Source organism: Heteronotia binoei, chromosome 7 (assembly GCF_032191835.1).
Source record: "Heteronotia binoei isolate CCM8104 ecotype False Entrance Well chromosome 7, APGP_CSIRO_Hbin_v1, whole genome shotgun sequence".
Classification (NCBI taxonomy): Eukaryota; Metazoa; Chordata; class Lepidosauria; order Squamata; family Gekkonidae; genus Heteronotia; species Heteronotia binoei.
In genome coordinates, this window is record NC_083229.1 from 126,943,090 (window position 1) to 126,963,890 (window position 20,801).

The following is a 20,801-nucleotide window of genomic DNA, read 5'->3' on the forward strand; positions in this document are numbered from 1 at the left end:
AAAACGGAGCTGTTCCGCCAGGCTCTTAGTTGAGGCCGTGGGTGTCTATTTCTTGATCTGGTTGGCCTCCCCTATTGGCACTGTCACCTGTGCTACAAAATGGATTATCATCTGCCATCTCGATGAGATAAGAAAAACCATATTGGATCAGGTCAATGGCCCATCCAGTCCAACACTCTGTGTCACACAGTGGCCAAAAAACCCAGGTTCCATCAGGAGGTCCATCAGTGAGGCCAAGACACCAGAAGTCCTCACCCTGTTGCCCCTCCCAAGCACCAATAATACAGAGCATCACTTGCCCCAGAAAGAGAGTTCCAACAATATGCTCTGGCTAATAGCCACTGATGGATTTCTGCTCCATATGTTGATCCAATCCTCTCTTGAATCTGGCTATGCTTGTAGCCACCACCACTTCCTGTGGCAGTGAATTCTACGAGTTAATCACCTTGGGTGAAGAAATACTTCCTTTCATCCGTTCTAACCCGACTGCTCAGCAATTTCATTGAGTGCCTAAGAGTTCTCATATTGTGAGAAAGGAAGAATATAAGAACATAAGAAAGACCATGTTGGATCAGGTCAATGGCCCATCTAGTCCAACACAGATGAACCTCTGCTTTATATGTTTATCCAATTCCCTAATATTACTTGCTTAGGATTAAGAAAGGGGGCAGGTGCACCCTTTGTATGGTGTTTGTTAGTTTGTCAAAAACATCTGGTTGAGCACTGTAGAAAGCAGAATGCTGAACTTGATGGGTCCCAAGGTCAACATTTGCTTAGGGTGCCAAAAGTTCTTGGGCCAGCCCTGGATGGGCCACCATACCAAGTTTATTTGGACCTGGGGATCGCCATACTGAAAAGGTTAGGGACCACTGATGCAGGTTAAACCCCCGAGGACAAGTGAAAGGGAGAGGGTGGCTAGAATCAGTAAAGGATTGAGAATAGAGATCTCCCCACACCCCAGTAATATACATGTAGGGTTGGATCCTGCTAATTTGTCTTGGACTAATTTCTCTCCTTGTTTTCCCTCCTTTCCCACTTGTTCATGCAACCCCATCATGATTCCAAGAATGGCCTTTTTAGTGGTCAAAGGGGTTCCTTTGGACCCAACCCAACATGCAGAGGCAGTGCTCATAAACTTTAATACCAGGTGCACTCCACCCCTCCCCCCCCCCGAAAGTATGGCCTTAAACAAAAGTCTGTAGCATGCGTAGATTGCCGCTGTTGAAAAACAGCATACATACAGGTGCTGTCTGGCTTTATGGTAAAGAATAAACCAGGGAGATTTAGGTATTTTGGTCGAAAGCTTATGCATATATTACCCTGTCGTTGCAATTGATGCAAAATGACAACCTTCTGAGTCCATTGATGTCAATGGGTTTAGGCTGTAACTCTGCTTAGAACTGCATTGTGTAGGATGCTTGACAGTAAATGGTAATTGTCATAGCGACCGGGGAGAGGGCTGCCATAACAATGGGGCACGCCTTAATCACTATTACATCAAAGGCTGCTCCACATCAATCCTCTACACAGTTAAAGCTTATTAGAGTGAGGATGTTATTTGGATGCAATGGTGCCTAAGTTGTAACTTAGGACTTCTTCTTTTTTTTTTTCATCTTGCACGTATGTTGAGAAAGCTGATTTCCCCGATTTCTTATCAAGGGACTGACTTCAGAAGAAACAAAACAAGTCATAATTGGCATGTTATCTTGGATTCCGACCTGTGTCATTCAAGATGTTATCTTCATTATATACCCTGTACCCAAACATGCTGAAATACAACATAACCAATTACCTTAAAATTACGCATTTCACAGAGTGATTAAATAATTTGCAATTTGCTATTTAGCGTAATGACTCTTTTATACATTCTGATCTATGTAAGCATGGGTGCTTTTTTTCACCCACTTTTGCATCCATGTACCTTTAGGTGATGCAATTCAGACGAGTTCTTTAGTTAATCTGAGAGTGACTAACATTTTTAAAATCGTTTTAACCAGGCTGAAGCCTGGCTGGCATCCGTCTTGGTCCATTTTGGCTCAAGCAGCGCCTGCTCTAGAATACGGAGGTGATGCATGGAGAGGTGTTTCTGCCCCTCTCAGTTATAAACTGTCACTCTGCGAGAGTAGGGGCTTGACTGCTAACAGTACCTTGGGTAATTTGCATCCAGACGTGCAGGCTGAGAACAGATGGGCATTCTCAAAAAGAGCTGTCCCAGAGCCTCCACCTGCATGCCGCCCACATCCCGTCCATGAGGCAGCTGTGCGCCTCTGCACGGGAAAGGGACCCAGAAGCTGGATTCCTTTTTTTTTTTTTTACCTGGGGGGGCAAGCGCTGATGTGCACAAGTGCTCCACCTCTCTGAATGGTTTCTTAAAGAAAAAACCCAGGACCAACTTGGGACAACTTGGCAGTTTTACACCACTTGTCCCCTTCCCCCTCCAGACAGCGGGGAAGAGACTGACAGCCGGCTCAAAAATTTGCTACCACTTTGGAAGTGGTAGCTTTTTGAGCTGGCCTTGGGCGCCTGGAGGATGGGGTGAGGACGGCCGGCAGATGTTGCTATCTGAACAGATTTTGGGGGCCGACTTCAGAGGCATCTCTGGGTCGGCTCAAAGTGCCGGTTTGTAATCAGCCACAATTGTTTGTTTGTGATCATCTGTATACTCCTTTTTCAACAGAGGCAGGACTTTTTTTTGTAGCAGGAACTACTTTGCATATTAGGCCACACACCCCTGATGTAGCCAATCCTCCAAGAGCTTACAGGGCTCTTCGTACAGGGCCTACTATAAACTCTTGGATTATTAACTACATCAGGGGGTGTGGCCTAATATGCAAAGGAGTTCCTGCTACAAAGAAAAAGCCCTGTGGCTTCCTTTGATCTTAGCGCATTGGTTAGTTTCCTAGATCAAGACTTTTCCCCTATTGTTTTATATATGGTTATGTCATATGTTCAACTCTCTGTTACAAGGCAAGTTTGTATATCTCAAAAACCACATTCCCTGTGTTGGATTCATTGGAATTCATTAAAAAGGACTTGGAAATTGATAGAGTCAGGGCTTTTTTCTTTTTCTTTTTTTGTAGCAGGACCTCCTCTGCATATTAGGCCACACACCCTTGATATAACGAATCCTCCAAGAGCTTACAGGGCACGTCTTGTAGTGCCTACTGTAAGCTCCAGGAGGATTGGCTACATCAGGGGTGTGCGGCCTAATATGCAAAGGAGTTCCTGCTGAAAAAAAGGAAAAGCCCTGAACACAGGTATTTTCAAAGCAGACTACACAAAAAAAAGCAATTTGGTTAAAACATCAAAACTAGCAACGCACACAAGAGCAAATACGAGCAGAGTTCACAAATGGAACTTGCTGGGTCTGCAATTCTTGCTTGCTGCCTCCTCTCTATAGATGGTCTCAGTAATGATGCTTTGATGATATAATGCAGTGTTTTAGGATTAAAACCATCACCAGTGGTCTGACCTAGCCTCAGATCGCAAAGCATGGAGGCACACCATCCACCAGGCTGTCTCTTCCTTTGAGAACGCACGCATAGCTGGTCTTGAGGACAAAAGGAGATTGAGGAAGAATCGTACTGCTACAACACCAACCCCAAATCAGACTTTTCCCTGCAGCCGCTGTGGCCGGATCTGCCTGTCCCGCATTGGTCTTGTCAGCCACCAGCGAGCCTGCAGCAGACGTGGACTACTGCACCCTTCTTAAATCTTCGTTCGCGAAGCCAAGCCAAGAGAGAGAGAGAGGATTAAAACAAAACAAATCTGGGCCCTGTAACCATCTTTTTTATTTATTCTATGACTTATATCCCGCCCTTCCCATAAATGGCTCAGGGCGGGATATAAGTCAGGAGACATTGAAGGCAGTAGGCAAAGAAGAGGACCCTACTTGAGATTTCGGGACTCAAAAAAAGAATCCATGGCCTTCAGTTTTTGAGACCTGAGTAAGGGTGTTAATAGGGATGGATGTGGACCAGCTGACGAACTAAAATTCATCACAAGTTTTGACTGGTTTGTGGGTCATGAAGCAATGTTCACAAACTGAAGAACTTCCATGGATTTGGATTGCGGTTTGTGGAGTTTTGGGTGGTTCATGAAGAGCAGAAAGCAGTGCTTAACCACTCCTTTCTGCTCCTCAAGAAAAACTGCTGAGTGGCAGGGAGCTCAGCTGTTTGGTAGCCCCTGCTTTCTGGTCCCCACAAAAAAGCACGGGTTTAAGCTTTGAATGGCTCAGAACCAATGCAAACTGGTTCGGTTCGCAAACTGATGCATCAGTTGATAGATAGATAGATAGATAGATAGATAGATAGATAGATAGATAGATAGATAGATAGATAGATAGATAGATAGATAGATAGATAGATAGATAGATAAATTTATTGTCATTGTTCTCAACAAAAGAGAGCAACGAAATGAGGTGCTCTTCCACAAACATACCAACACATCAAACACACATATTCATAAACTATTTAAATGCATCTAAAACCATTTAAACCATTTAAACCAATTAAAACCATTTAAACCATTTAAATCCATCTAAAACAGATAATCATTCATAAAACCATTAAAACCATTTAAACCATTTAAATACCATTTAAACCATTTAAATACATCTAAAACAAATAGTCATTCATAACCCTGCATTTAACCTAACCACAGCACTTGGATAGAAACTGTCCTTAAATCTGTTTGTCCTAGCCTTCAACACTCTATATCGTCTACCTGACGGTAAGATCTCAAATAGCAAATGTCCCAGATGTGAAGGGTCCCTTGGTTTGTGGGTGATGGTTTGGTTTGTGGTTCAGCCACAAACTGAACCACAAAACTATGGTTTCTGTCCACTCTAGGCTTTAATTATAGTGCATTCTGGAAGTCATTAATTCACAGTGTTGCTATAATTCAAAAGCAACTTGGTGGCACTTAACATATCTAGCATGGGAAGTCACTAAAAAGGATCCCTTCCAAGCACTTTGAAGGTAGGGGAGGGGGTATGTCATGAAGAACATCTTCAGCAGAGGGGTGACATTGCTTGAACACAGATTCAACTGCTTGAACACTGCATTTTCAGAATTCAGGGGCAGCGCAGGGTAGATCTCAGACCTTCTGCTGACAGTAGTCACAGTACTGGGACAGCTGGATCAAAGGTCAAGCTCGCAGAATAGCAGTTCCAGAAGCTCACTAATGGTGTCTATCTGATTGTGTATCTGCACCTCTGCGGGGTTCCTAACATAACAGGGAAAACAGTGTGCAAAACTGAACCGTATGCAAGACGAACAGATCCTCCTGACGAAGCCTGATGATGAATTTTTTTTGAGACTTAATTGGGTAATAGAAATATTTTTGATCCTATTTTTTTTTATCTCCTGGTTGTTCTGCGACAACGATCTCTATGCTTTCCCTATGAATCTTCCTTCTTCTGAGTCAGACCATTGATTTGCCTTGCTCAGAATAGCCTTTTCTGATTTGCTGGGGCTGCAACATCGAAAGATCTTTCCAAAGCCCTGTTACCAGAGATCCTGAAACTGGTGATTATCCCAATCGAGACTTAGTAGTCACATTTCACAGCATGCATAGATTGGGTCTGGGGTCCCCATCCTGTTTCAGGTATGTGTTGAGGCTTCTGCTCAATTCTCTTGGATGTGGTGCCTGATTCAGATAATGGAGAATGACTCATACGGAGAAAGGACTTCAGCTCTCCTACCCACACCATTTTGCCAACCCAAAACAGCTGCTGGGTATTCTATTTGTTTTGCTGGGAAAACCCACATGTACTCCAGGGAATCTGTGTTTTCCCCCCTCAAAGCTTACAAATGGAGTATTTCAGTATGGGAAAATGGTGCAAGGGGGAGAATTAGAGCCCCCTTTTCCATATGCCCTAGTCTAAAAAGGGCACCACACCAGGGCTGTTAAGCTCCCACTGGGGGCGGGGGATCCCTTGGTTTGGGGGTCCCCAATCCATCAGCAGGGAGGAGGCTGATGGGGATCCCCGCTCTGAAGAGCTCTGTTGCCACATGGTGTGCGGCCTGGTGTGCCGCATGGGGGGATGCTCTAGGAGTCATGGTAAAAGAGTTTAATCACAATTCCTAGAGTGACCCCCATGTGATGTGCCCAGTGTGATGACATCACTTCTGGGTGACATCATTGTGCCATGTGTGCGCAAGAAGTCCCCCTACACCACACCTATGGAAGCAGAAAAACCGCAAGTCATATGGGTCTGTTATCTGGCACAGAGTGGGGACTCCAGTTCCAACTCGTGTATTCCATAAAGTGTTAATGGGGTTTTCAAACCTTGAACCTTCTGCAGGCCAAGCATGTTTTACCACCGACATTTCATGTAGTGTGGTTAGACCAAGATGGCAGCTGCGTTTGTCTCTCTGTAGCAGCAGAAAAGCTGCACCTTGAAGACAAATAAAATGTGTGTCAGGGCATGAGCTTTCGTGAGTCATGGGTGTCTGAAGAAGGGAGCAGTGACTCACAAGAATTCATACCTTGTCACAAATTCTGTTAATCTTTAAGGTGCTACTGGACTCTTGCTCATTTCCTGAAGGGGTAATTGATACAGGTGAGAGCCCATTAATGTGGCACCATTCTAAATCAGCTTTAATTAATGCCGTCTTAGTTACAAATACAGATAAGGTCTAATAGGTCCTCCATTTTAAATGGACTCTCCCACGTTACAGCAGTTGTGGCTAAGGAACTCTCCATCTTCGGAACTTTGTCTGTTAGAAAGTTTGCTTCTTGTCATGTTGGATTTCTTCTGATGCATATGATGTCCTCTTTTGCCATTTAAAGCACCCAGGGGGGAGCTGGGATTCCACTCTTTCAGTGGTTTTGAAAACTGCCTTTGCATTAGCCTTCAAGTGCCCCTTGGTAACAAGATTAATAAAACACTGAGTTACTTGTAAGTCAAATCAGGCGAGAGCGTTTCAAGTAAAGACCATGGTATTTAATAAGTAAGCGCTAGTGGTATGAATCTGTGGGTCTCCTTTGATGAATGTTCTCCGAAATCTTAAATTTGGGAGTTAAAGAAAGGGGGTGATTCTATGGGGAGATGAGTGTTTATCTGCAGAACTCATTTTCTTTCCCCGGGGATTCCATGTTCCGCTAAACTATTGAATGCCTTTTGCGAACTTCTGATTAGGTGGCAGTTACTAGATAACCTTTATAGTTGCCACATCAGCTGTTTGTTTTTATGCTCAGGGGGAAATAACTAATTTGCTGTAAGATTTCACAGCTATGCTGCCAACGATGATGTGAAATCTGATGCCGACGGAAAAGCAAGGGTTTTGTTTTTCTTTCCCCTCTTTTCCCAGGTTGCAATTATCAATGTATACGTATGTTTACACATTGTTCTTTCTTCTTGACTTTTAAGGTTTTGGAGATGCATAGACGAAAGGCGAGCTGCCGCAAAGCACTTGGATGCGTGTGCCGCTGAAGTGGCACCCAGAGCATCTTCTGCGGGAAAGAGTGTTATCAAGCCTGCGTTGGAAAAGACAATCAGAAGTGAAGAACGATGGTAATACAACAGGTCCTGCTGCTAGTGCTGCTCTGGGTGTGCCTGCTGCATCCCTGTTTGACAGCGATGGTGTTCACCAGGACTACGGACCACCAGCCGAAGAACTTTATCACCCGTGGAGCAGGGAACGATGGGAAGGCACTGCACCGCCAGAAACGAGGCTGGATGTGGAACCAGTTTTTCTTGCTGGAGGAATATACCGGGTCAGATTATCAATACGTAGGCAAGGTACGTTCTGGGGTATCATGCCAGCTCTTATCCCAATGTGCTGCAATGATTTAATGATAGGAAATGGCCTTGGACAAGGGGGAAAGAATGTTTGATATGCAGCTTTTTAAATATATATATTTGTATTTAAAAACTCCAAAAGTGTTGAAGGTAGAACTATTCCATTCAAATGTGAATGCGGAAGTGAGAACCAGGGGTGGAATTCTAGCAGGAGCGCCTTTGCATATTAGGCCACACACCCCCTGATGTAACCAATCCTCCGAGAGCTTACAAGGCTCTTTTTTTTGTAAGTTCTTGGAGGATTGGCTCCATCTGGGGTGTGTGGCCTATTATGCAAAGGAGCTCCTGTTAGAATTCCACCCCTGGTGAGAACCAAATATTAATGTCTATTTTTGTCTTCATGGATGCCAGCGTTGTGTTTCCTGTTAGTTCAGAATGGCAAAGTTCTTTCCCAAACCTCTTTGGTTTAAGGCATTTTCTCTGTGTATTGCTTGTATTGTTTGTATACATGACATGGAACAGAAAACTTCCTCTGACTTCCGGTCTTGACCCTGTCACCATGGGAGAGAGTAACTCTCACTAACGCACGTGGTGGGAAAGGAATTTCAGCATTAAACAACGGAAGGATTGTTAATCTCATGGACAAAATAGCTTTACAGTCTTATTAGTCCACTCTAGACCCATGCCAGTCCGGCTTCCGCCCGGGCCATGGGACGGAGACAGTGTTGGTCGCCTCATGGATGACCTCCGGCGACATCTGGATCGAGGCGGCTCGGCGGTACTGCTGCTGCTAGACCTATCGGCTGCGTTTGATATGGTCGATCATCGGCTGCTGACCCACCATCTCACCGACGCAGGAATTCGGGGGCTAGCCTTACAGTGGCTCTCCTCCTTCCTTGAGGGTTGGGGACAAAGGGTGGCAATTGGAGGGGAGCTGTCTCAGAGACACCTACTTAATTGTGGGGTGCCTCAGGGGGCAGTTCTCTCCCCGATGTTGTTTAACATCTATATGCGCCCCCTTGCCCAGATTGCCCGGAGGTATGGGCTCGGCTGTCATCAGTACGCTGATGACACCCAGCTCTATCTATTGATGGACGGCTGGACTGGCGATGTCCCTATAAATCTGGACCGGGCGTTACAAGCTGTGGCTGGCTGGCTCAAGCTGAGTGGGCTGAAGCTGAATCCAGCGAAGACTGAGGTCCTTTGCGTAGGTCGCGGCGTGCCAGGAGGGGAGATCTCCCTATCGGCCTTTGACGGTGCGTCACTGATACCAGTGTGCAGGGTCAAGAGCTTGGGAGTGCTACTGGAGTCTTCCTTGTGAATGGAAGCCCAGATAGCTGCCACTGCTAAATCCGCCTTTTTCCACATTAGGAGGGCGAGGCAGTTGGCTCCCTTCTTGGAGCGTAATGACCTGGCAACTGTGATCCATGCAACGGTCACCTCGAGGCTAGACTACTGTAATGCCCTCTACATGGGGCTGCCCTTATACCGAACGCGAAAACTGCAGTTAGTGCAGAACGCGGCGGCCAGGCTGTTAGTGGGACTACCTCGGTGGGAACACGTGCAGCCTGGGCTGCGGGACCTGCACTGGCTGTCGGTTGTGTATCGTGTTCGCTATAAGGTGCTGGTTATTACCTTTGAAGCCCTATATGGCCGAGGACCTGCCTACCTTAGGGACCGCCTCTCCCCATATGTTCCCCAGAGAGCACTGAGATCCAGTTCCCAAAACCTTTTAAAAATCCCTGGACCAAGAGAGGCTAGATTGAAAACAACGAGGGAGCAAGCCTTCTCAGCAATGGCCCCCCGATGGTGGAATCAACTTCCAGAGGTGGTGCGAGCCCTGCGGGACCTGAATCAGTTTCGCAGGGCTTGCAAAACCACCCTCTTTCAGCTCGCTTTCAAGATGGATCCTGGCTAAATTGACTTCTAGCCATCTTATATATGACTGTGAATTGTAGCACCTTAATTATTAACACATAACAGCTGTTTTATCTAATTTTAACCTAATTTACAACTGTAATTTAATTATATTTTAATTTGTCTTATTGTATTGATTGTATTTTATTGAAATCATGGTTGTTCCATGTCTGTGAGCCGCCCTGAGCCTGCCTTTGGCGGGGGAGGGCGGGATACAAAAATAAATGTATTATTATTATTATTATTATTATTATTATTATTATTATTATTATTATTATTATTATTATTATTATTATTATTATTATTATTATTATTATTATTATTATTATAGCATAGATAAGGGGACAGTGATGCTCTGTATTCATTGTTGCTGGGGCGAGGAGGGGGCAACAGTGGAAGGGCTTCTGAAGTTCTGGCCCAGCTTGTGGACTTCCTGATGGTACCTGGGTTTTGGCCACTGTGTGACACAGAGTGTTGGACTGGATGGGTCACTGGCCTGATCTAAAATGGCTTCTCTTACGTTCTTAAGTCTGGGGGCAGTAATGCTTTGTATTCTTGGTGTTTGTGGGGGCAACAGTGGGAGAGCTTCTGGAGGTCTGGCCCTGATGGTGGACCTCCTGATGGCACCTGGGTTTTGGCCACTGTGTGACACAGTGTTAGACTGGATGGACTGCTGGGCTTATCCAACATGGCTTCTCTTTTGTTCTTATGCACTCAAGCCACTGCACCAGGCTTGAGCTTGTGGAATCTCTATTCTAACCTTGTGTAAATGAGACCAAAGCTGAACCCTCTAGGTTCTCAGGGCTGATATAATATCTTTCGGGGAGGAGGGGGATGTTTAAGCCACAGGTAACCCAACACTCTAGGATCAGGGAGCAAGAAAAAGTAGCTTAACTTTCTATCATGTTTTGAAGACCTGCATTAGGTGGAACAGACCTTGGCTGGTTCCACAGTAGCATTTGTCCCAGACTCATGGCTGTGTTTCCCCCAGGTCTATTGTTTGATTTTGCCCCATTTGCCCCAGTGCCAGGGTTTGACCCATGACTGGCCCAAGTTCCCCCCAGGTCAAATTGATCCCCATTTTTCCCGAAGTTTCTGGTTGCTCCAGGCTTGGTGCTGTGGTTTCTGTGTGTAGAATCCTGCCGCTGCAGAGTTAAGCTTCCATATCAGCATAACTTCCCTCCTCTTTCCATGCCCATGTTCCCACCTACTCCCTTACATCATTCCCAGTTTTGGTGCTTGGGAGGGGCAACAGGGTGAGGGCTTCTGGTGTCCTGGCCCCACTGATGGACCTCCTGATGGCACTTGACTACTGTGTGACACAGAAGAAGAAGAAGAAGATGATGATATTGGATTTATATCCTGCCCTTCACTCCAAAGAATCTCAGAGCGGCTCACAATCTCCTTTATCTTCCTCCCTAACAACAGACACCCTGTGAGGTGGGTGGGGCTGGAGAGGGCTCTCACAGCAGCTGCCCTTTCAAGGACAACTCCTACAAGAGCTAAGGCTGACCCCAGGCCATTCCATCAGGTGCAAGTGGAGGAGTAGGGAATCAAACCCGGTTCTCCCAGATAAGAGTCCGCACACTTAACCACTACACCAAACTGGCAGAGTGTTGGACTGGATGGACCTTTGACCTGATCCAACATGGCTTCTCTTATACTCTTATGTTCCAGTTGCTCAACCCACACCACTCTGAGTGAGCACCAGGAATTTTCTTTTTTTTTTAAAAAAGGGAATTGTTTGCATTACAACACAATATCAATCCATCAGCAGATATATACATATATATTAAAAAGGAAATTATTCATGTTACAATGCAATATCAATCCAGCACAGCACATGTGACAGTCACACCACTCAACATCTCTAGAGGGGCAGACCTGGAGGCTCGGGAATTGCATCATCGTCCTGTAACATGATCACGCATGCGCCAAAGAGTGTGGAGGAGGGGAATATAGAGTCAAGGGGAGGGAAAAACAAGGCTGATTGCTACAGGGAGCTATGCCTGAGATGGTAATACAGAATCCATTGAAACGGGGCAGGAGACAAGCCATTCCGCTCCAAAGACTCCACTGCAGAATCTGGAAAATAGACCCATGGAGAAGAGCCCCACAGAGAAAGTGAGGCAAGTGACTACTGTGGAATCGGCCCTTAAGTTCAAGAGTCAAAGGCCGCAGCTTGTGTGTTCTCGACATTGCTTTCTATTGCAATATGAGCGTATAATAATCCAGGCCTTTGAAGGGTGGACTCTATGGCATTGTTCCACACTGAGGCCCCTCCCCTCCCCAAACCCCACCTTCTCCTGGTTCCACTCCCAAAGTCTCCAAGTATTTTGCAACACAGACCCAGCAACTCTACTTCTAAATAAGTGTGTTTTTGTATTGGGATGCTAGGTTGCAAAATATCATAAATGCTGGGGGCTTAAGTTACACGGAGGTATTCCGGCGTGGTTTGCTCTGCACCAACAAATCATTTGGAGCAATTCAGAGATAGCCAGAAGGCTTTGTGCTCCTGCGCAGATTTTCTAGTAGGGGTTATTCCTGAATGTTGAAAATCTGGCATTTGAAAGAGAAGATCTCTCCTCCTTTCGGCAGTTCTCCTCCATTTCTAATTACCATGATATTTCTGCATATATGAATAAGTAGCAGAAGGAACAAAAAAAAAACCCCAAACAGTTTACTATAAGCTTTAGTAGATTCTGGCTCCAAAAAACATTTAATTTATGCCACATTACCCTGACTGAATATCCACATTACATTCTGAGCAGACTCTCAGCTGAAATAACCTCACATAATGAAATGTTACATGCCAGATTACATATGTTTGATTAATTCAGATAGACTAAATACAATAGAAAAATCATGTTGGCCTTTTCTACGAAGGAAGTTTCTGAAAAATCAATTTGTTGAGCGCTCCAGATGTACATCAAAGCTCTGACAATGCTGAAGTCAGATTCCCTGCCCGCCCCCCACATAAACAGGGTGGGGGGACTTCAATGTGAAGATCTGGGCCTATGGATTCTTAACCTCAGCGAAATGCAAGTTTAAACTACTGCTGCCTTCTTTGCCCACAGAATGTTCCCTGTTTTGCTTTGTCGATCTGGTTGTCATCTATCTATGTCTTTCTGACTGTAATCTGCCCTGAGCCGATTTTAGGGAGGGTGGGATATAAATTCAAATAGTAAAATCTATCTATCTATCTATCTATCTATCTATCTATCTATCTATCTATCTATCTATCTATCTATCTATCTATCTATCTATCTATCTATCTATCTATCTATCTATCTATCTGTCTGTCTGTCTGTCTGTCTGTCTGTCTGTCTGTCTGTCTGTCTGTCTGTCTGTCTGTCTGTCTGTCTGTCTGTCTGTCTGTCTGTCTGTCTGTCTGCCTGCCTGCCTGCCTGCCTGCCTGCCTGCCTGCCTGCCTGCCTGTCGGTCTGTCTGTCGGTCTCTCGGTCTGTCTGTCTCTGTCTGTCTGTCGGTCTGTCTGTCAGTCAATCTGTCTCTTTCTGTCTCTCGGTCTGTCTGTCTGTCTGTCTGTCTCTGTCGGTCAATCTGTCTGTAGGTCAATCTGTCGGTCTGTCTGTCTCTGTCTGTGTGTCTGTCTGTGTGTCTGTCTGTGTGTCTGTCTGTGTGTCTGTCTGTCTGTCTGTCTGTCTATCTATCTATCTATCTATCTATCTATCTATCTATCTATCTATCTATCTATCTATCTATCTATCTATCTATCTATCTATCTATCTATCTATCTATCTATCTATCTATCTATCTATCTATCTATCTATCCATCCATCCATCCATCCATCCATCCATCCATCCAAAGTGCAGAAAGTCTTCTGAAGTTTGTTACCTGGTTTTCATTGTTGCTGTTCTATGGTTTTATTGACAATGTGCATGTTTAGGATTGTCGGCTCCAGGCTGAGAAACAACTGGAGATTTTAGGGGCAGAGCCTGAGGAGGGCAGGGTTTGGAGAGGGGAGGGACTTCAGTGGGGTATGATGCCATAGAGTCTGCCTTCCAAAGTGACCATTTTCACTGGGTGAACTGATCTCTGTTACCTGGAGATCAGTCATACTCCTTTGTAATCCAAGGAAATCTCCATTCACCACCTGGATATTGGCAAGCCTGGTACATAATGGTTAAGGGGGACCTAGCAACCCTAGAGTGGGCAAAATCTACTAGACAGTGCTTATGCATACCTCTGTGGCTGGTGAGGTCCCAGGTCATGTGGATTTAGAACAGAATGTCTGCTGAGGGGTATTATGTTATAAAGGATCTGAAGTTGTCAGGTCCCCCTGCCCACTAGCATGGGGAGGGGTGAGGGATTGCTAGATCTAAATTTAAATAATCTAGATTTAAATAATTTAAATATGTAATTATGTTTTATATGTTTTATTGGTTTTTAATGGAAGTAACGTGATGTTGTGAGCCGCCCTGAGTCCGCTTGCAGAGAGGGCGGGATATAAGCTTAACGTAATAAATAAATAATAAATCCTCCTATCTGCACGCCCAACAACTTGTAAATTGGACCCATGCCCCTCCTGGCTTATTAAGACCTGCCAGAGGGAGCTAAGATATCCTATACGGGATATCATAAATAGATCCCTATTGGAGGGACATTTTCCATCAGCGCTTAAAGAGGCGGTGGTCCGTCCCCTCTTGAAGAAAACAACGTTAGATCCGACCGAATTGGCACACTATCGGCCGGTATCGAATTTGCCCTTTTTGGGCAAACTTATAGAGAGGGCAGCAGCGTTGCAGCTACAGAGCTTCCTGGAGGATGCTTCTGTCCTTGACCCCTACCAGTCTGGTTTCCGCCCGGGCCACGGGACGGAGACGGTGCTGGTCGCCCTGGTAGATGACCTTCGGCGACATCTGGATCAAGGCGGCTCGGCGGTGCTGATGTTGCTGGACCTATCGGCAGCGTTCGATATGGTCGACCATCGGCTTCTGGCGTGCCGCCTTGCCGAAGCAGGGATTCAGGGGTTGGCCTTGCAATGGCTTTCCTCTTTCCTTGACAGTCGGGGACAAAGGGTGGCGATTGGGGAGGAACTGTCACGGAGCCACACGCTTGATTGTGGGGTGCCTCAAGGGGCGGTGCTTTCCCCGATGTTATTTAACATCTATATGCGCCCCCTTGCCCAGATGGCCCGAGGGTATGGGCTGGGTTGCCATCAATATGCTGATGACACCCAGCTCTATCTGCTTATGGACGGTCGGCCCGCCTGCGCCCCAGAAAATCTGGACCGGGCGTTACAGGCAGTGGCTAGGTGGCTTAGGCTGAGTGGGCTGAAGCTGAACCCGGCGAAGACAGAGGTCCTTTGCTTGGGTCGCTGCGGCCCGGGAAGGGAACTCCCCCTGCCAGTTTTTGACGGCGCTCCATTAACAGCGTCGGGCAGGGTTAAGAGCCTGGGGGTGCTGTTGGAGCCTTCATTGACGATGGAGGCTCAGATAGCAGCCACTGCCAAGTCCGCTTTTTTTCATCTTAGGCGGGCGAGGCAGTTGGCCCCCTTCCTGGAACGTGACGACCTGGCAACAGTGATTCATGCTACGGTCACCTCGAGGCTGGACTACTGTAATGCCCTCTACATGGGGCTACCCTTGTGCCGGACCCGGAAACTGCAGTTAGTGCAGAACGCTGTTGCCCGGCTGTTATTAGGGCTCCCAAGATGGGAGCACATTCGGCCGGGGCTCCAGGGTCTGCACTGGCTGCCAGTAATATTCCGAGTCCGGTACAAGGTGTTGGTTATTACCTTTAAAGCCCTATATGGCCTAGGACCTGCCTACCTTAGGGACCGTCTCTCCCCACACGTTCCCCAGAGAGTACTACGCTCAGGTTCACAAAACCTGTTGGTAGTCCCCGGGCCAAAGGAGGCCCGTCTAAAATCCACCAGGGATCAGGCCTACTCAATAATGGCACCTTATTGGTGGAACCAGCTGCCGGAAGAGGTGCGGGCCCTGCGGGATCTAGGGCAATTCCGCAGGGCCTGCAAGACAGTCCTCTTCCGGCAGGCCTATGACATTAGCTGACAATGTAAAACATCTTGGATGGAACAAAATGTATCTATAGGCCGCCGGTTTTATTCTATCTTGTTTTTTACTAATTTATGGTTTAATTGTATTTTTAAATGTTTTAAACTGAAGTTGTTTTAATTATTATGTTGTAAGCCGCCCTGAGACACTTAGGTGAGAAGGGCGGGGTATAAATCTTAATATAAATAAATAAATAAATAAATAAATAAATCCAGGTTGAGAAACACATTTGAAGATTTGGAGGTGGAGCTTGGGAGGCCCGGAACCTCAGTGGGGTACACTGCCACGAAGTCCACCCTCCAAACCATCCGTTTTCTCCAGGGGAACTGATCTCTTCAGTCTGGAAATAAGCTGCAATTCTGGGAGATCCCCAAGCATCCCTAAAAGAATCTTTGGGTCCTGTAATCTCATACCCTTTTCACACAAGGGCTTGTTCCGGGTGGAGAGCCCTTTTGCCCCCAGTGCTTCTCTCTGTTTCCGCACAAGCTGCCATGGAGCTGCAAGCTGGTGCACCACTCTCCTGCAGCAAGCAGAAATCGCTTGTCAGAGGATGTTCTTGCCGTGGGAAAGCAGCACACCAACTTGTGGCTCCACAGCAACTTGTGCGAAAGTGGAGAGAAGCGCCGGGAGTAAAAGGGCTCTCCACCTGGAACAAGCCTAGCGCGAAATCGGTCTCAGTTCCATTTATGCAAGGGAGAAGAAAACTGACATAAGAGCTTTCAAAATTCAAGCCAGTCGGCACCTCCAAGCCAGTCAGAGAGCCAGCTGGTGTAGAACTTAAATGTGCAGACTGTTATCTGGGAGAACCGGGTTTGATTCCCCACTCCTCCACTTGCAGCTGCTGGAATGGCCTTGCGTCAGCCATAGCTCTGGCAGAGGTTGTCCTTGAAAGGGCAGCTGCTGTGAGAGCCCTCTCTAGCCCCACCCACCTCACAGGGTGTCTGTTGTGGGGGGGAGGAAGGTAAAGGAGATTGTGAGCCGCTCTGAGACTCTTCAGAGTGGAGGGCAGGATATAAATCCAATATCTTCATCTACCTCACAGGGTGTCTGTTGTGGGGAAGGAATGGAAAGGAGATTGTGAGCCGCTCTGAGACTCTTCAGAGTGGAGGGCGGGATATAAATCCAATATCTTCTTCTTCTCCTTTATGCTGCCTGAGGCTCAATGGCTTTTGGGAAGGGGGTCCTATTGACCCGATTGATCCTTGAGTGCAATTCCACCAGAAGTAAACTGCAGAAGTTTGTAAGTGGGGTACACATTCTGCATCCTATTTAAGTGCTTGGGCTGGTTTCCCCCCCAGAGAATGTGCTTGAGGGGAAATGATAAAAAAGATCCTAGAGATAATGAGGTGCTAGTGATCAAGGAAGAAAGCTGAGTATTTCTCATTCATTAACACTCTAAAAACATGGCTGTGGGTAGTGGCAAAATGTTCAAGGACAGCCGTGACTTGTCGCTAAGTGAAAGTCTGTTTTAATCACTGACAATTTCAATTCACACCTCCAAAGCTGAGAGCTAAACTAACTTCTTCAGCCATTTTCTCTGGCACCACTCTCCACTTCCTTAAAATAAAAGAAGTTTTTTTAAAAAAAAAAAAAAACCTCAGATGAAAGTGGGTTTGTTTATTAATTATTTATTTTATTGGGTTTATTATTTATTTATTTTATTGGGTTTATATCCCGCCCTCCCTGCCGAAGCAGGCTCAGGGCGGCTTTTGTACAATAATGAGGAACAGCCAATAAAGTCAGGATGTGAAACCAGAGAACTCACGGGTATGAGTAAGGTATATAGGAGAACGCTCCATGAGAGCTCTAACTAATATATATTGAAATCAATATTTTAAACAATATTTTAAATCACAATATCTCCACATTAATTTGAAATTACTTCACGGTCCATTTTGCAATATACAATGTTTTTCTTCGTTTGTAGGACTTCCTGAAGTCCAGTTCACCAATGCAGGTGTGATTGTAGTTCCCAAACTGGTGTGGCTGCAATTGGACTGCTGCTTTTGTCCAGTTTCAGAGAATCCTTCTTCAGGCAGCTCACCAAGGGATACAGTTTCAATTTGGCTCTGCTCTGCTTATCTCCAGGGATCAAGCCCGGCTCCAGGTTTCTCTTTGTCCTTAGCTTCCTTTGAAAGGGCCTTTTCAAAGGAAGCTAAGGACAAAGAGAAACGTGGGGTGAGCTGCCTGAAGAAGGATTCTCTGAAAGTGGACAAAAGCAGCAGTCCAATTGCAGCCACACCAGTTTGGTAACTACAATCACACCTGCCTTGGTGAATTGGACTTCAGGAAGTCCTACAAACGAAGAAAAACATTGCATATAGCAAAATGGACCGTGAAGTAATTTCAAATTAATGTGGAAATATTGTGATTTAAAATATTGTTTAAAATACTGCTTTCAATATACGTTAGAGCTCTCACGGAGTGTTCTCCTAAATGCAGTTAGGATGGCTTTATTTTATTTTATTTTATTTTTAATAACTCCTTAATTTCATAGTTTTCTTTAGGGAGAAAGGCGGGGTGTAAATTCAATCAAATGCTCCTCATCCAAATTTCTCCTCATGGTTTGTTATTGTGAATTACCTCATTAGGGCTTTTCTTGTAGCAGGGACTCCTTTGTATAGGAAGCCACACACCCCTGATGTAGCCAATCCTCCTGGAGCTTACAGGGCTGTTCTTACAGGGCCTGCTGTAAGCTTCAGGAGGACTGGCTACATCAGGGGAGTGTGGCCTAAAATACAAAGGGGGTTCCTGCTACAAAAAAAACAAACAAACAACAACTTTACCTCACCCAAAAGGGTGGTGGAGTGAAGCAACACTTGATCTAGCTAAGGCAGTAATGGTCAAACTTTTTTTGAAGTGGGTTGCCGGAGCTTCCAGTGCCACCTCCCTGATACCGATCAGCTGGCTGGCAGGAGGAAATTTACCTGGAAGAAGAGGGAGATCAATCCGATATGCAATGATGTGTCTATGCCACTGTCCACGCGACCCTGAAGTGATATCATTACTCTTGCATATCGACAAAATCTCTATGGTAGACGTCAAATTTGCCGTAGAATTTTTTGCCAAAATACCAGAGCATCATCCTGGCATTCTAGGTCCTACTCCTGTTATGCAAAGGCCAACAGTGAATAGGCCTGTTCTCTAGAACTTTGTGGTTTAATGGGGTTCTGTGGCTGAGGCGGAGGAATTCCACAGCACGTTTGCCAATGTAGAAAGGGTCCTTTGAGTGGTAAATGGTTGTCCTGATCAGTGTTCTCTCTAAGCTGCAGAGTCTTGTGAGCAAAAATTCTACTTTGCGAGCTACTGACATTAAAGTTATGAGCTACTGGCATGAAAGTTGTGAACTACTAGAAGTAACAATGTGAGCAACGGCATAAATTATTGTGCTCTGGGGCCATTTTTCCTCATTTCTCAAAACAAAAGGTTGCTTTTGCATGTGAGAATTTTCTCAGCGTTCCCCTTATCTTTTTCAGTTGGTGGTTACTTTTTCCTGGAGGCAATGTCCTTGGTGCCTCTAGGGGGGGAAGGTGAGAATCTGGCACATACTCTCTACTTCAAAGAGGCCTTGGCAACCTTTGATATTCCTGGGAAGCTACCCTCTACTTTTCCCCCTCCCGCTTCAGTACCCCAGCCCCTGTGTTAGTTGGCATATCTATCGTTAATCAATATAGTTAGTCAGCAGCATTGGCAATGGTATTAATGAACAAAGCCTGACAGATAGGTGGATTCAAGTCCAATAACACCTTAGAGGCCAATGAGATTTGGGGGAGGGGTATAAATGTATGCCGCTCTCGCTCGCCTCTTCTCCGCAGGGCTCCCGTCGGATTTCACACTATCTGCCCCAAGGCTGCAACTCGCTCCGCCTCTTTCGCATAGCAAACAAGATCCTCTAAAAACCAGTTTCTGCTTGCCATGTGGAAAAGGCAAAGCAAGTTGCAGCCCCAGGGCAGATAGTGTGAGATCCGATGGAAGCCCCGCAGAGAAGAGGAGCGTGACAGTGGCATAGTAGGAAATCGGTCCCCGTCACCAGAACTTAGACTCTCTTGTGTTTTACCAATTTATTGATAGCATATGGTTACAGAACTTAATTTCCCTTCGTTGCTTCAATAATAACTTTTCAATAATGACTTTTCAATCCCCCCTCCCTCCAATATAGACTTCCCCGAGGTTATAGATTCTAATTCAATACTAAAGATACATCTGACTAATCAAAATTCGTTATATATATATTTCCCCCCCCTTCTTGCTTCTTCGAAATCTTATACTGTAAAAAAAAAATCTTGATGATGGTCTCTAAGGTGTTCCTGGACTCATATCTAATTATTCGTAATCGGTTTTGCTGTCCCGTGGTTTTGTAAGATGGGCCCAAGGGAGATCTTTTTTGGATTTTAAATAAATGAAAGTGTAGCTGGCTCGAGGTTGACTCAGCCTTCCGTCCTTCCGAGGTTGGTAAAATGAGTACCTAGATTGCTGGGGGGGAAAGTGTGGAGGACTGGGGAAGGCCACCCCATAAAAAAGTCTGCCATGAAAACATCATGATGTAACGTCAGCCCATGGATGAGTAACGACTCGGTGCTTACACAGGAGACAACTTTTTTTAAGCATTTGTTAGGTGATGACTTATGTAAGGACCTGGACATATGAACATATGAAGCTGCCTTCTACTGAATCAGACCCTTGGTCCATCAAAGTCAGTATTGTCTTCTCAGACTGGCAGCGGCTCTCCAGGGTCTCAAGCTGAGGATTTTAATGCCTACTTGCCTGGACCCTTTTTGGAGACGCCAGGGAATGAACCTGGGACCTTCTGCTTACCAAGCAGATGCTCTACCACTGAGCCACCGTCCCTCCCCTGAGTGTAACAATGATTAGAAATAAAAGGTAAGAAGGATCTGTTCCTGGGTGTAGGGTATTAATACCAACCAGAAAGCATTTTTTTTTTTTAAATTTCAAGAAGGTATTTATTGTCTGACCTTCTTTCTAAATCTGTGAGATTCTTGTTGTTTGGGTAGAATATTTAGGAATAAAACAGCGTGAGCTGGAGTGCTGCAATAGGAAAAGGTTGAGTCCAGTGATACCTTTAAGACCAACCAAGTTT

The 20,801-nt window shown here is 45.6% G+C and overlaps 1 protein-coding gene across 2 annotated transcripts in view; it reads left to right on the top strand.

Moving 5' to 3' along the window:
- The first annotated feature begins 7,378 nt into the window (after positions 1–7,378).
- CDH10 (cadherin 10) overlaps positions 7,379–20,801 on the top strand; it is a 168,126-nt gene continuing 154,703 nt past the window's right edge. For both annotated transcript variants that reach the window (XM_060244296.1, XM_060244297.1), the window contains exon 1: positions 7,379–7,747. In XM_060244296.1, coding sequence (XP_060100279.1) covers positions 7,517–7,747 — 231 coding nt within the window. In that variant the 5' untranslated portion in view covers positions 7,379–7,516. The remainder of the gene's footprint in view (positions 7,748–20,801) is intronic.